The sequence below is a fragment of the Abrus precatorius genome, unplaced genomic scaffold (genome assembly GCF_003935025.1).
Source record: "Abrus precatorius isolate BTA unplaced genomic scaffold, Abrus_2018 Scaffold4, whole genome shotgun sequence".
Lineage (NCBI taxonomy): Eukaryota > Viridiplantae > Streptophyta > Magnoliopsida > Fabales > Fabaceae > Abrus > Abrus precatorius.
The window spans coordinates 18,507,105-18,523,858 of record NW_020874384.1 but is presented as its reverse complement, the minus strand read 5'-3'; the positions used below and the strand labels follow the sequence as shown (position 1 = coordinate 18,523,858).

The 16,754-nt window shown below is 30.3% G+C and overlaps 2 protein-coding genes and 1 non-coding gene across 4 annotated transcripts; 2 read left to right on the top strand and 1 right to left on the bottom strand.

Annotated features, from left to right (window-relative positions):
* Nucleotides 1-3,999: 3,999 nt before the first annotated feature.
* LOC113865983 lies at nt 4,000-4,480 on the top strand. Its single transcript, XM_027500830.1, has one exon. It carries the CDS (start codon nt 4,037-4,039, stop codon nt 4,409-4,411), a length of 375 nt encoding a protein of 124 aa, XP_027356631.1. The 5' UTR covers nt 4,000-4,036; the 3' UTR covers nt 4,412-4,480.
* A 3,079-nt stretch (nt 4,481-7,559) lies between these two features.
* On the bottom strand, nt 7,560-7,631 carry TRNAD-GUC. Its single transcript has one exon. It is a non-coding gene; the product is annotated as a tRNA-Asp (tRNA).
* Nucleotides 7,632-7,752: 121 nt separating this feature from the next.
* LOC113865020 (uncharacterized protein KIAA0930 homolog) lies at nt 7,753-14,284 on the top strand. 2 transcript variants are annotated; one of them, XM_027499333.1, is made up of 12 exons: nt 7,753-7,900; nt 8,130-8,319; nt 8,432-8,506; nt 8,659-8,765; nt 9,309-9,369; nt 10,952-11,011; nt 11,125-11,199; nt 11,632-11,781; nt 12,476-12,530; nt 13,031-13,153; nt 13,535-13,764; nt 14,013-14,284. In XM_027499333.1, the coding sequence occupies exons 1-12, from the start codon at nt 7,869-7,871 to the stop codon at nt 14,034-14,036; spliced, it is 1,182 nt and encodes a 393-aa protein (XP_027355134.1). In that variant the 5' UTR covers nt 7,753-7,868; the 3' UTR covers nt 14,037-14,284. The 2 variants fall into 2 exon arrangements, with proteins under 2 accessions (XP_027355134.1, XP_027355135.1); XM_027499334.1 differs by lacking the exon at nt 10,952-11,011.
* The last annotated feature ends 2,470 nt before the right edge of the window (nt 14,285-16,754 follow it).

The window sequence follows — 16,754 nt, the reverse complement described above, 5'->3', positions numbered from 1 at the left end:
AAACCTAGAGGTGTCTGTCTCTCAAAAATTGTTGACTTTAATAGACACGAACAAAATTACGGAATCTGTAGTTTTTACGCAACGAAGAAAAAGTTATGACACGTTTTTTTTAGTCTAATAGCATCATCGATCTTAGCACGGAGTACTAGTAGATAAACATTACTAATTTTAATTTTTAAATATTACATTACTCGTATCGTTATTTATTTTAATACATCTTATAAACAGTTTCGAATTAAAAACAAATGAAAAACAAGATGATAAGATATGCGATGTAGGCTACAGATGAACCAAAAGTCCAAAATCACTCTCAAATCATTCGAAACTGCTCAATTGAAAAAATTTAATAATGGATTAACTCCATACCAAATAATCCTTAATTGAGTTTCAGATGTAGTGTGTCCACATATAATTGGGTAACGTTTTAACCTAGCTATCACAGACACGTGTTAACCACAGACGAGCATTTCACACTTTCTATTGATCCTGTTGTATACGCTTGTCTTTTCTTCCCCCACTGTAAATATGTTGTTGTTGGTGATGATTTATTAAAAATTGTATAAGTTACATTTTTTTATTTTTAATATATTTATTGTGTCTCGTATTCTTGTAATTTTTAATAAAAATTAACCAATAGTTTAAAAATTTTAAAAATGTTAAATAGTGTATTGTAACTCTTCTCATGCTTGAAATAATCATCTTCTTGTTATTTAAATCATCAACATCTTTGATAAACATAGATTAACTTCCTTTTGTCTAAAATCAAATTAAAGTAATCCATCAGGGTCCAAATTAAAGTCACTTCCAAAATACGCACTAACAATCCATTTTTACACGGGTCTTCGTCTAAAATCAAATTGAACACAAATTTAATTTCAAAGTAATCACTGTTTGGACGTTTACATTGAGCTTGGTTTTCCAAGGCAATTGCCTAGAATGTGGCCTTTGAGAGAGTAGGTGATGGGTTGGAATATGTAATCGGAGACCGATGGGGTCAAAATCTCGTGGTAGACCCAGTGGGGTAACCCATGATTAGACGCACCACTTCCACGTACCATTTCACGCTTCCTTCTTCATTACGTTCATGTTTAGGTTTCTAAATTACAGTTTATACTCATCATTGCCAATGTGTTACCGGTTCTTGTAGAATGAGAGGAAATTTATAAATATAAAATTATTATTATTAATTTTATATTAAATATATATAATAAATATTGTTAGAATCAAGTGTAAATAAAATTTCACTTGATAAGAGACATGAATAAGTAGAGAAATTTATAAGAAAAAAAACACATGTATCCATTGGAAGAGAGCAGAAATTATTTACAAATTGAATAATTTATAAGGAAAAAAATTCATACACTCGTTACCTTAAAAAATTGAGTTGCACTATAAAAGTAATATACATCAAATGAATAATGCTTCTTGCAAGATTGTTGTAATAATAGGTATACCATATTTTTTTTTTTAAAAAAAGTGTACAATTTCTTGGATTCTTTATTTTTTAATTTTTTTAAAAAATTAAAATAATATTTTTTTTAAATATATATTTTTTCATTATGTCAATACTCATTTTATTCACTATCGCAATAAAAATATTTTTTTAAAATTATATTTTGCTTTTAACAACGATAAAAATGTCATAAGTTTCGTTTCTTTTTACATAATTGCATTGTGTGTCATATTTTAGTCAATTTATAAAATTAATTTATATTATTTTTATACTTTTGGTATTTATTGTAATATTGTATTACATGTATGTATTTTTAATTAATACGTTTTATTATTATATATATATATATATGTATTTAAAACTATATTTTAGTTAATCAAGCTGTAAACTAAAATTATTATCTAAGGATAAATTTTTAAATATAAAAAAGTACTGCAATGCATCTTTTTAATGAAAGAAAAAGTACATTACAAAATACATTGACGAGATATATTTTAAATATACCGTTATCTTAACGGGAACCTAAAAACGTCACCTGTCTAAATTCTGGTCGTCGATGAAAATGACCATAGTCACTAAAAATTCTTACCTACTCCCATTATTATCCGGAATTTTAATACTATCACTTGTTATCATTAAAGTAACTAAATTAAACTTGTTTATTTTTTAATCCATTTTGCTCATATTATATTTTTTACTTTTACAAATGAAAATATTATATTAAAATTTAATTCCCATTCGAGAAAAGATAAGTAAGCACCAAATCCAATATTTGACAGTATGCCGGAAAAAAAAAAAAAACCTCGTTGGTGTAGATATTTCTTTTATAAAAATCAATCTGATAATATATGCTACCTGTTATATTCATAAATTATTAATTAATATAAAGTATCATCTTACTAGTATAAATATGTAATATTTATATTAATAATTTAATTTATTTAGATAAACTATATGTTGACGAAAAATTTACCAATAAAAATTAATATATTTAATAACATTAAATATTATAATTTTAATGATAAATTATTGTTTATTAATTTTTTTTATTAAGTGTGGTTAAGATAAATTTTATTTTTATTGTGTATTATTAAAATACATTTATAAATTGATTAAACTATTTTTGGGAAGCCGACTTACTAATGATAGAAAGATTAATTATAAAGCATAAACGGATAAACCAAAGGAGAAGGAATGAGATGATGAGAAGATCGAGTGCAATTGATGTTTCATGTGAGAGAGATATATAATCTAACAAAAATCTTAATCTAGAAATTGAGAATGTATTAAGCAACACCTCTTCGAAGATGTAATTATTGAACATTACTTGTCAGCATAACTTGTGCTCAATAATAGCTGTATTGAGCGTGTATTTTATGTCAGATACAATGCAACATTAAATACTCATCGATCACTTTTGTTTGACGCTCAATTATTCTAAACTGTATTATTAACCACATTCTTAATATAATTTTCTTATTTTCAATTATTTTTATTAAATATGATTTAATTATTTATGTTACTTTTTAATTAGGGATCATGCTGTCAAGTACCTTTGAATAAGTATTTAAATTAATTAAACTGAATACTTAAATCTCGGACTTTACATTTGAATAGAAGAGGATGTTTGGTGTTAATTAATTCGTTTATTTAAATAAGACAAATTTAAATTTTGAGTGGAGTTTAGTTAAAAATTTTCAAGTTTAAGCTTAACTTAATAACTTGTTTGTGTCTTTCTTTCTTTAATAACTGTTTTGAATATTGTTTTTATCAATTTAAGTATTTAAAAGATATATTTATATAAAATAAAATAAAATAAAACAGTACTTTAAAAATAAACATTCAAAGAATTAATTTACTTAATAACTCTATAAATATTAAATTTTGTCAAACTAACTATTAAAAATTAAAAATTAATAAAATATATATAGAAACAAAAACAAACAAAATTATAATTTTTTAAATAAACCTAATAAGTAAATTTGAATGAGCTATAAATAATTTAACTAATTTACAACTCTCATTCTTAAGATATTGATTAAAAAATTAATAAGTAACCTTTTAAAATTACATTAGAATGTATTACAAATTATACGATGGTATATATATATTTTATAATTTTAGCAAAAAAAATATTGTATTTTTCAACTAATATCATAAAAAATATTGGTAGTATTTTTTTAATTAATATAATTTCTGATAAACTTCAACGAATGCGATAAAAAGTGTGGTAAAAATATGTTATTAATATTTTCTTATATGAAAACATAAATCTACAAGAAAAATATATTTTAAAGGAAAAAGTATAGTTATAATTAATTAAAAAATAAAGATTAAGATTGTAGTTAACTATTTATAATATAGAATTATGACTGCAATTGGTCCATGAAAAGTAATTAAAATTGTTAATATGAAATTTGTGAAAAAGAAAAAGGGGGAAAAGATGTATTTGCATTTCAACAAATTATAATGACACGCTGAAAAGTGACGCATAAGAATAACAATAAAATATCAAATTCAATCTCAATAGAGTCCGTTAACTACGAAACGTGAAGCTTCTTATGCTCTTCCCTTTCAACTTAGATGCAGATGCAAGCTAATTCCATGGCTGCCACTGCCTCTTCCACCTGCAACGGCTTCTTCAGTCTCCGATCACCAAATCCCGTTGAGTCAAGGGTTCGAGACTCTTCTTCGTCAAGCCAAGGATCTTCTGGTTGTGGAAAGCTTGATGGGGTAGCAATGTGGTTCATCAACGGTGTCACAATGGCTTTTTTTGCATCGTTAAATCGTTGCTCTTGCATCCGCATCGCCACAGAAGAAGATGCCGAAGATGAAAACGACTTGCCGTTGATGTTCAACGACGGAAATCTTCCCCATGATGGCGTCGTTGGCACCGCCAGCAGGAGAAGGACGGGTAAAGGGAAGAAGAGTGAAGCTGTTCTTGTCGAGCAAGACTAGTGACAGAGAAACCAATAAATATCCTTTGAGGCCTTGAGCAAATTAAATCCAATCAACGTCTCTTAATTTTCTTGGTAAGTGATCGTATATTATAATGTTATATATATGTTTTGGAGTGGTTTTGGAGATCAAACATGATATTAAGAAATAATCACCGTTGCCTCTGATATACATAATCAAGAATGTTTAATGTGTAATGAAATAATCTATACTAAGCTTGATTTCCCTGCGTTTAATGTTCTTGGTGCAACTTCTAATTTGTTTGGCGCGACTTCTGTTCAGAGTATATAACATTTCTGTGACATTTTATTTCGTTCGTCGATCTTGCTAAGTATAACTGGAGAATAGCATTAAATTATGAATCCCATATTTGTAATCAAGTTATGGATTCGATGCATTCTGATTGTACATAAATTGATCTTCATGTGTGGCTCAACATCATTGAAAATTAGTTACCAAATTTAGCAAACTGGTAATTAATTTATTGTAGGGTGCTAATTAAATAATAAATATAGACTTTTTTCGGTTTACATGGGGTTTGATGAACTAAACTTTCGTCTCTTATATCCATCAAAGGAAAAAAGAAAATGGTAAAGGAGTTAATTAATTAAAGCCAGAGAGGGGAGAGAGAGGGGTGGTGGAGGCAGATGAGCATGGAGGAATCGTGATCATACCCTGTTTGGTAGCCTTCTGATTTATATGGGATTTAATTAATTTAAAACAAGTTGCAGCAAGTTTCGTTTACTAGTGTAGATTGAGCATGTTCTGTGGGCTAAAGTTGCTTTAAAAAATTAACATATACACGCACTCTCTCTCAATTGTTTCATGTTACATGATGTTGTCGTTTGGGTCATGATCATTGCATTGTTTCGGTGGACAAAGTTTCTTTTACTTTTAAAACTTTGTCCCTTGACTTAACATCAGCAGCAAGGGAATCCAAGAAATAGTGGACGCGTTTCAAAGATGATATTGGGATAATTAATAAAACGGAAACGGAACAATTTAATTATTGAGTTTGAATTGGTTTATTATTAAAGGTTATCGAGTATCTTCGTTAATTTTTTATGACACCACAATTTTGACCTGGTCGTCTCCTTAATCCTAATTTTTCTTTCTCAACCTTTTTAATTTTAAAAAAACGCAATTGAAAATTTGCTAGAGTATTATATTTCTACAAATAATAATTTGACAATTAGTAAAATTGTTAGAGTATTATACCAATTCGGACAAATTAATGTATAAATATATATTGTAAAGCACAGACTGTTGCATCATTTCAAAATTCACCTATATTTCATGTCCATTTCACCTTTTCTCATTGAGTGTTAATGTTACATTATTAAGTTTTAAAGGAAGAATTTAGTTAGTTTAATTTCAAAATAAAATTTTAGCAAATATTTTAGAGCTAGCAAAACGAGCTTATCTAATTAGACTACTTTAAACTTCTATGATAAAAATATAAGGTCTAAATTTTTTAAATTCAAATTAAATTAAAATTTTTAATTAAATTTAATGTAAATTAAATTAAATAATAATAAAATTTAAACGCCACTTTTGCATGTCCAAATTGAGCAAAACTTTTTTCCATCTGTCTACTAAACCCGTTGTCCACGACGGTCAAATTATTGGGCCAGGTGGCCCACTAAGCATCACTTTGATCATTGGAGGAAACATATCTTCAATAAGAAATCATTTTTATAATGTGTAAGAAAGTTAAATTTCAAGCAAAGTAATTTATATTTAACTTATTCTTAAAAATAAATTTACTGTGAAATTTAATATATTTTTTAAGTTAATATAAAATTAGTAATTTATCACATTAACTTTCAATATGAATCACTTTGAATGTCAAATTATTAAAAATACATAAAATTATGTGTAATAATATTTTTATTTATAATAATAAATTATTAAAGAATAAAATAGAATTTACTTAAAAATATATAATAAATTTTAATTATAAACCCTAAAATTATCCTGTCTTAAATAAATTTTATTTTCTAAAAATGAATAAAAGTTATAATTTAACATTTCAATTTTTACCAAAAAAGAGTAAATAACATTTTTTAACCTTTTTTTTTTTTTTTACATAATCAATACAAATAATCTAATACAAATACACACTTAAATAAATAAATAAATCACCAAATCATGCACTAGCTGAAACAAAATCACCCAATTCTCGGTCTAACTTTTCTTCCACGGTTCCAGTTTACATCGACGCCCTTCCTCCTTTCGGCCACTACGACTATTTCCTGTTGCGAAAATCATAAATTGTATTAATGTTATTTTTGTGTCCAAAACAGTGAAAAACACTGACAAAAATTAACACTAAAACCTGATTAATTTGGCTATGATATGTGACATTCACGGATAAACCAGATTATCTTAAGCTGTGACAAAAGCCACTTAAAATAGGGTTTAATTTAATTAATATCACAAGCTCTAGAGTCAGCAATTTAACTGTCTGTTTGGGGCGAAATTTTCACTTTTACTATTTATAGATAAAACTAATAATTCTTTAATACAAGAAATAAATAATAAGTTAATACAAAATCAATATTTATGTATTTTATAAATATATATAATTTTCTTAAGTTAAAAATGAAAAATTATCCTTTTATCTTTTAAAACTTCATTTGCAAACATATTTAAAGATATTTTTATTAAAAAATAAAAAAAATTATTTTAAAATTTGATTTCTTACTACAAGATTTAGATATTTGGGGTCATATAAATGCCTGAGTTTCAATTGTTTTCATTTCATGTATTAAAAAGCTCAACGACACTAACAAAGTTAAAAATATTAATATTAGAAAAATAAAATAAAAATATTAAATCACAAAAAGCATTATAATAATATACAATAAATACATAAAAAAATCAAATATGGATACTTAAATTTAACTGTAATTTAATAACCTTAAAAATTAAAGACACAAGAGTTAAAATTATACAAAACTAAAAACGTCATTTTTCTCTCATATAAAAAAACCTTGATAAAGTTTTAAGAAACTAAATGGCTAGAAATCATTCATGTGGCCCTTTTATATGGCTTCATCCTCACAATTCAAAAGGAAGCGAAAATGAAACGATTTCACAGAAAAAGAAAAAGAAAATAAATCTAATTTTAAAAACTTGAGAAGGACGCCGTTGCCGGGGATCGAACCCGGGTCACCCGCGTGACAGGCGGGAATACTTACCACTATACTACAACGACCAGGTGACAAGAGGGATCACACATAAAACTAAATGACTAATAAATAGTGTCTTCGCTCCCACAGTGGCGTAACGTGTCAAAGCACCGAACAACTTCCCTGTCTTCTTCTCGTGCACTGTAGAAATTCAGAAGGCAAGCTACGGATCACATCGGCTACGAATCTTGGCCATAAACCCTAGTCTTTATTAGTTTCTTCGACGGTGATATTTTGATAACTGGAAAAACGGTTCAGAAAAAATGTTTGGCGCCGGAGGCGAAACCCCCTCGAGGTACATTCACGATAGTGCTTCTGTTCACATTCTTTCTCTTGTTCGTGCCTTAATTTTGCATCCAATTTTATGAGTCGATTGTGGAAGTGTAATGCAATTCCATGATGTTGCATCCTGCATTCTTCTTTTTGCTGGCTATCTTTCTTGGATGAATAGAAATACTGTCATGCATCACTGTACTTTATTTATTTATTATTATTACTATTTTGTTCTGATTTGTGTTGCTAAGGCATGAATTGTTGAGTATGGTGAAGAAGCACTCCAATTTAATAGGGAAAACGGTAGTTGAGGAGCAAGATGCTTCTGATATCGAAATGGATATGAGGTTTTGGCATGATGTCTTTGATTTGTATTTCGTCCGTGGCAAGGAGTCAAGGGGACGCCAAGATGATGATCTCGTTTTCTTTGTTAGAAAATTGGTGTGTCTTTTTTAACTAAAAAAATGTCGCTCGATTTCTTGTTAATCTTTATTTAACGGTTGTAAAGTTGAGGAGCAATATTGTTGATCCTTTTATAACTCTTTACTTACAGGGTTCCCATGGTTTTGGTTCCAATAGCAAAACGGAGAGTGTTGATCCTTATTTTGTACGCAGGTGGACACCTAAGGTAAATTCAATATTAAAATCTATTGAAGCTCTCTTGAACACACACACACACACACACATGTGATGTGGCTTATTGGATAACTCTTTTGACGTAGGATTTGGTAGTCCATCCATTGTGATGCCAAATAATTTTGTTCACTTTTTCTCCACCAGTTGAACGACTTAGTTGATGAAACTTCTATAGATGTGGACTGGAGGCGTTCATTTTACTTGAATCTAATTGCTCATACATCATTCAGTGTAACTGTTGCGATTTGCAGGTAATGATTTTCTTCCCTGAATTTTATGTCCATTGTCTACCATGGTGTTTCCCCACGCCTAATCTTTTAGGTGGCTTCACCACTTTTCAGGTTGCCCTGAGGATTTATTCGTATTTCATTTATATGATAGTCATATGCTAGCATCAATTGATTTATGCAGAATGTACAGAGTGTAGATCTTTAATTTTACTTGTTTTCTTAAAATGTTACCAAGATGGATGAGTTGTATGATAGTATCATATGGCCGTTTCTGATATGCAAGATTTCCTTTATGGCAAATACCAGTGTCCAATTCAGCTTCCATCAGTTTTCCACCCTATTTTGTTGGATCATTATACCTGTTGGTTGTAATTAGAGTAACCTAGTAATTTCTTATTGAAACATCCTGTAACTTAAAGAAGAAAAAACTTATATGTTTTGAATAGAAGGACATGAGAGTGTTTGCATAAGCTTTATAAAGCCTTTTCAATTTAGTGTTATCATTCACTTGCTCTTCATAAACATTTATCTAGGCAGTTTGATTTGAACAATCTATTTCTCTAGTCACCAGGTTCTTCTTAACCATCGAGCTGGGCAGGATACACCTTTGTCCCCTATATATAAGGTAAATGTAGTGCAATGAATCTCTGTCTCCCAGTTGAGTCATCTCCACTTACTCTACTTGTAATTGTTTGTATAAGATAATGTTCAATTTCCTTTTCATTAGTTCTACCCTTTTGTGTGTTGTGAATACCGGTAAATAAAATAAATTACAAGTCTTAAACATGATATTGATATATATATATATGGCAGATTTATCAACCCCAACCCTCAATTTGGTGGGATAGTGTTGAATCATGTCCCTGTTCTGGCTACTGCTTTGGCAGGTTTTGAGCCTTTGTTTCTTCAGTGGTAGACTAGTTCTTTAGGGTTTATTCAAACTTCTGTTTTTTGTTATTTTTATTTTGTTATCTTGAGTAATGATTAATTGCTATAGCAAGACTCACTAGGGTTTGTCTTAAGAACCTACATACAGTTCCTGTTTGTGCATTTCGTCAGTGACAGTGAACTTCACTTCTAATGGATTCAGATTTTGAAAGTGTGATGCTTCTCTTGCTTGCAGTGAATTCTAGATTTCTGTTAGTTTGAGGTTAATAGATTGTCCTACATTTGTTCTTGATCTTTATTTTGAATTTTTTGATATTTTGATCAAGGTTGCCTGGAACACTAGCTCTCAACCTTTTGCATTTATCCTAAATTGTAATTGCAATTCTAATTTAGTTCCTTCGTAGTTGGTAGTATTCCCTTCTGTGTCCTACAGCAGTAATTTGCCTCATTCAATATCTTTATTAGAGTGCTTTTTCCCCTTTGAAATAGCTTTGAATTTTAGGTTATACTTGCTGCTGACTTTGATTATGTTGTTCTTTCCCATGATCTACTTTTTACTGGTGTTGGCAAAGTTGTAATATATTTGTAAATAAACCTTTTTTTTTTCCTTATGATTTTGGACTGGAGGGTCCCTTTTTTTGAGAAAGTTTAAGCCAATGCAGTTATTTCTCAGTAATATGTACCATGGTTGTTAAACTAGCATTTGAACTCATAAACTTGTATGATCCCAGATACGGAAGTCTTGTCAAGTAGAATGTAGACTTGTTTTTAGGTAAAATTGGGTGAACTCAGATAAACTTGAGAGTTTACATTTGACTCCACGTGTTTAGCAGAACAAAAGGAGAATCATGTTTTCTCACCAAAATGATACCACTTGGAATTAGGCCACCACTTTTATTCCTTCCCTGCAAGTTGTGGAACACCACATTTGGAATTAGGGCACCAAAATCACATGGTCATTATATGGTGTTACTATTTAAGTATGCTTTTAACTTTATTATTGTGCTTTGCTTCATTATTGTGACTTTTTAAACATTATTTTTGCATGAGGTTAACTCTTGCAAGTTTACGATTCGAGTTTATAGACACTTCACGAGTTTATGTAAATTCTCAAGTTTGCCAACCTTGATATATACTTCTCATTTTAAGACGTCTAAAACTCTAAAGCCTTTTTTCTTATGATTTGGACGATGGTTTTTGTGAAGCTTTAAGCCAATGCAATATATATACTTCTCAGGTCAAGATGTCTAAAGCTCTAAACGTAAATATATGTATAGAATATTTTTTGATTTGGCATGTGGCCCACTGCTTGTTCTCAGGTTGTGAAAACTGTTTATGCATCTCCAAGTCGTGTAAATTTTCAGCTAGACTCTAAAAAGGCAAGTATACCCATCTTTTTTAATATATCATTGAGGAGAAAGAACGAATATTATCTACTTTAGACATTCTTATAATTTTATTAACAATCACACTGGCATTGACATGTGTATAGGAAGTGGAAACGACACCTGCTTATCCAGATATATGCTTTGCAATTGATGATTTTGACTCCACTTTTGATGCTGTGGTAATAAACCATTTTAGTAAGTTATTATTACGCTTTTAATCACATTTCCATGTGTGGGATTTTTAAGTATTCAATATCCTTTGTGGTTCACATTTTCTACTTAACGAAGATGCTCCACTTTTTTATCTACAAGTGGTGAAACTTCCACTTATATTAAAAAAATGTATGATAGTGAACAAATTTGGTACAGATTAATAGCTGCTCTTGTTAATTGTTAAGGCTTATGTTATTAAGAGCTGAAATTTTTTATTGATATAGGTGGTAAATTCTTAATTCACATTGTCATCTTGTAATTATTTTCTCTAAGAATGTTTCCTCCTGTTTCATTGTTCTTGACTTGCCCCATTTACAGGAGTAGACATATCATTAGTTTTTGCATTCTGGCTCTGATCACTTTTTAAAGCAAGTCTGGATCATTTTATTTCCCTGCAGGTTTTGACCGAAAAAGATCATTGCTATTGTGTAGTTCTAAACGCACATGATGGGGCAGCCTTTCCTAGTGAAAAGGTGTCAAATGATTGTAGTACTAGTAGCAACTCTCTGGAAGTCAATGCTTCTTATGCTAAAAAAAAAGAGACAAAGGTTTGATTCTCTGATTAGTGCTTTCTAATCATTTTCCTGTTTTACTTATATGCTGCATAATATGGGTTGGATACTGCTTCTATGTGCTTTAATAATGACATATGAAGTTGGAAGAATTGTCACTTTTGGACATGTAGTGCTAAGATAGCAATTGTACTTGTTATTGAAAAGTGAATTACTGTCTGTACATTTTGCTGATTTATAGCATGGCCATTACAAATTGAAACTAGTCTCACTACGTTTGTATGTATCTGTATTTTACAAAATTAAATTAAGGGGCAAGAGGAACTTCTGGTCTTGAACAGATGAAATTTTAAGAACAGTTTGGCAGGACTTACTGTAACAGAACAGATTAAATTCAAGCTAATAAGACAATACCTGAAATCCATGTTAGTTCCAAATGGGTTTTCATACATTGGTGTAGCTCTCTATTAACCCATCATAGAAAAAGTAAATGAAAATTTCAATAGTGTCTATACACGGTTCCTTCTGCACCCAAGGGTATATAAAGTTAACAAAAGTCACTGTGTAATCATTCCTTTTTTCATGGATGGACAGATTATTTTTTTCAATATTTTCTCTCTGATGTATCTAAGAATCTCCTTAAATGAGTATGTCAACAAACAAAAACTCTTTAAATGCAGAAGTTCTTAAATAACTAGTTTTTAAACATTCTGATATCTCTGATTTGCAGCTTACCCTTTTCTCAGGATTTGTCAGCTATCAGATGGTGCGAGATGCATATGATGGTAGTTTTTCCGTCAGTAATCTATATTTAGATATTTGCTTCTTTTATACTATAAAGTAGCAATGCTTTTGAACCGGTTGGGGACATATTTGCACATTTCATGTCTCCAGAGTATTTTACAAAGATTTGTGGATGTATTCCTGATCTGGACTTGCTATGTTATCTCTTTGAAACTAATGAAACTTGTGTAATTCATTAACTATTGTAGCTCTTAGAAAAACTAGGTCTAACTTACTTTCAAAAGCTAGTTCAAAGAAGGATTTCATGAGCCTTATAAAGAGTATTCTAGCTCTATTTCTATCTGATTGTGGGACATCTTAACAGTAGTTTTTTTTTTGCTTCTTTTAAAAGAGACTTCTCTCACTTGAATGCTACCAAAAATTGCCTTTATATGGTGAAATTCCACAAGTTTATTATATTTTACATGACTGATGGGTGCCACATACCATATATCTGCTGTCTCATTAGTCAGTTTATATATTCTCTGTTGCTGAATTGCAGCTGGCAAGTCTCGATTTGGGAGCCTTTTATCAGTTGGCCATTTTCCTGGAAAAACAGACAGGATTTACATGAAAGGTCCTGGAGGCAGAGGAGAAGTTGAAGTAGCTGTTTCGGGAGTTGCAGGTAAAAAAACTTTTTTATGAATTGGATTTCCAAAGATTGTATTGAAAATTTGAAATACTAGTCCCCTCCCCTTGAATTTATGTATTGGAAGAAAATAAGTTATAAAGTATGATTTTTCATTCATCAGGCAAAAGTATGTTCAAATAATGATATTACTGTCTGTCTTTCTGTTTTATGTTATATGATTTTGCAATTAAATTTTATTCTATCAGGATAGCAAGTACTTCTACAGTGTATATTGAATGATCAATACTGTTTCTTGTCTGACCGTTCTGACCAAATATTTTGTGAACCTTGTTTGTAAAGTTAAAGTTTCAATTTTAACATTTAGAAGATAGATAAAAAGATTGATGAAATGGAATCTATCTGTTGTAATGTCAGATCAAAGCCAGGAGGATTCAGGCCCATCATCTCCAGTTATATCAAAGAAGGGGTTTGGTCTTGGCGTAATCGTCCGCAGAGCAGCCTCTGTTGCATCAGTAGCAGCAAGGCATGCTTATGCAGCTGCCTCGTCATCGAGCCCAAATTTTGACGAGATGATACCTTTGAAATGCAGTTTAATGTCCATATCGTTGCCCTGGGAATATATAGCGTATGATCTTCTATTTAAGGTAAGATTTTGCGTCGACCAGTTATGGTTAAATGAAATGACATACTGGCATTTCTTTTAGGAAAATGTTTTTTGCATTTGTCTCGACAAGTTGCTTGGTTTGGGAATACTATAACATTACATTCCGAATTAAATGCCCCAATGTTGCTGATATGGCTTAAGGGACATGTTTCTATTCTCTTGGTATTATTTCACTGAATCTGCTCACTTGGATAATACTAATTATAATAATGTGATTGTCATATTTAGGGAGCTCCTCCTGTGAACATGTGACCATCCAATGTATCTGTGGGCGCCATGAATATCGAAATGGACATTTCTGTGAGCACCCCGTTTCTGAGTTACGAAATTGGTTTCTCTTCTGACAAAATTGTCTTTGGTGCATGCCGCACGTGCATGCTCAGAATGTGAATACTTGGTGTTGGATTGAGTATCCCGGGGTAACTTGTTGCATCTGGTTATAAATATCGACACATATGTTAGTTTTTGTATATGTTGGATTATTGTAATTGCCACCCTTCCAATTACCATGTTCGTGATAATTTAGTTTTTGTTTTTCAATTATATAGATATTAGTCGATTCCTCAGATAAGATAAAGTGAAAGACACTGGTCTCAGATCAAAGAAAGCTGAACTGCACGCAGGCAGAGATGGCCACTAAAGAATGGGACTTTTAATAGAGGAACAATGGATGAAATTATTTATTAAAAAGTATGTAATCACTGTTTGGTGGTTAATCTTCACAAATAACTTCAGACTTTATCAGTATTGATACTAGCGATTTATCCAATCACAGATAGACAAATAGGGGGGCTGTATGCGTTTTGGTTTGGCCAGAGTTGTAGGCTGTTTTATTGGTTAGGATTTATCTAAAACTGGTTAATTCTTAAAACAGCCTACTCGTTCATTTTTGAACAGGCACATAACCTATCTCCATTAACTCGTTTTTGTGAGTTATAAATGCTTTTGGTTCTTATATTTTTGTGAGGATTTATTTTATTTGTTTTTTTGATCTCGGGTTTTTTTTAAAAAATTAAAATTTTTGCTTTTAATAGTGACGTAATTAATTAAGAAGTTGTATATTGATTTTGTGCGGGGTGTCAATTTTTTGTTGTCATGTTATCATTAGAGATTAAAAGTGTTGAATTTTAAAAAATCAGTAATTAAAACTAAAAAGAAATTAAGAAACTAAAATCTAAATTTTACTAAATTATAATAATTAAAAATGTGTCTAAACCTATTTATGAACATCTAATTGGTCCAATCTATATATTTTTAAAATTAATATTATCTTCTCGATAACAAAAATTTCACTAAATTGTGCAATTGCTGAAGTTTTAGGGATTTGAATGTTTTCATGCTATGAAGATATCATCGTATGTTATTAAAAAAACCAAATTGTATTTAGTTATTATCATAGTTTTCTTGTCAATTCTATATTTCATTTTTATATGATATTATCATATTTAAAAAATGCATCTCTGAGGATACAAATTCAATTATTAGTATTCTCTTGCTTCATAATATAGTTGTTTATCGAAGTTATTTTACTTGCAATGTAGCTTTAGGGAAAAACTGGGATGTGTGTGGAGTATGTTTCTCTCTAAAGTTATTTTAATAATAATTCTTGATATTGTGTATTTGCTTTGGGTCACAATTTACTTGTATTACAATCCAGTATTATTACTATTATTATTATTATTATCGTTGTCTTCGTGGTCATTATCCAAGGAAGGGAATAGATAAACTTTTTGATATGTAGCGTCCTTCAAGAAATATAAGTAATTCTTTCCTTGAGTTCGTCCTGCAGTTTCTTATATTATGCTGATACTTTACACGATGGTGGCCGTTCTCATTTCCCTGTGTGTTGGAGATCTGCTCCCTATTGTCTAAAGAAGCAAAAACTAACTACATGAGATGAGATGTGATTGTAGTGTTAACGCGGCCACAAGGGTTTCGAATGCCGAAGGTAAATAAATTAAAAGAAAAAAAAAAAAAAGCAAAGGAAACTGGGTAGTGGCTAAAGGGACCCGTGCATGCCTATATACTACTGTAGATAAAGGAGAAGCACCTAAATTGTACTATTCTTTTCATTAAAATTTCTTGCAGCACATGCAACCTACTTTAGCTCGCTAAAAGAAGCGATTGCTTAGTTATCTTTTTTCTTCATTAAATCAATCAAGGTTAACTATAATGGCAATAGAAGTGATTGCATGTTATCCTCCACTCAGTATCGCTTTATTATTTGCTAATAGTCCAGGAGGAATCAACTGCCAACCAAAATAAAACTGCCCAAAAAAGAATGCTCAACTAAGAAAACTACCCAAGAATATTCCTTTCAATTCCGTAATAAATAAATTTAAGGTCATACAATAGCTATAGCAATGTCTGTCAGTCTTTGCCACCGTTAGGCTAGTTCATTTTAATTTGGAAAATTAAACTAGTTATTTCTCCATGGACATTTGCACTTATATGAGTACATCAACACAGAAAGATGTATGAATGCATCCACGTTTGAGAATTTGATAGACCGTGAATTTTGCTTTCCCTGTTTATCTACTTTTTTATTTTCACCTCCACACGCTTTAAATTAGCGAGTAACTTTTGTATATTTGTTGATATCCATGTCATCCAGACAATTCTGTCACTTGGTTTAGACAATTTGTGCTTGCAAATTGAACTATATCTCGGGAACCCTTCTCTAAATTCTTAAATAAGAAAATGCCATATTATCGTGATTACTATAGTTTTTCAGCTATTTTTAACTTTTTTGACAGGTGATACAATACATATGCTCTATATATTGATGATATAAAAGTATTTCCACTGTCAATCGGCCTAAATTAAATATTTTTCACTATGAAAAATAAGAATTTCGCTTCTTCCTTCTCAACTTGTTTACTTTTCATCTCCACTTTTGATCTCCGGCTTTTGGACAGCTAGGGAAAATAATTTATGCACATATACAGTAAATAGTCAAAAGATTAAGAG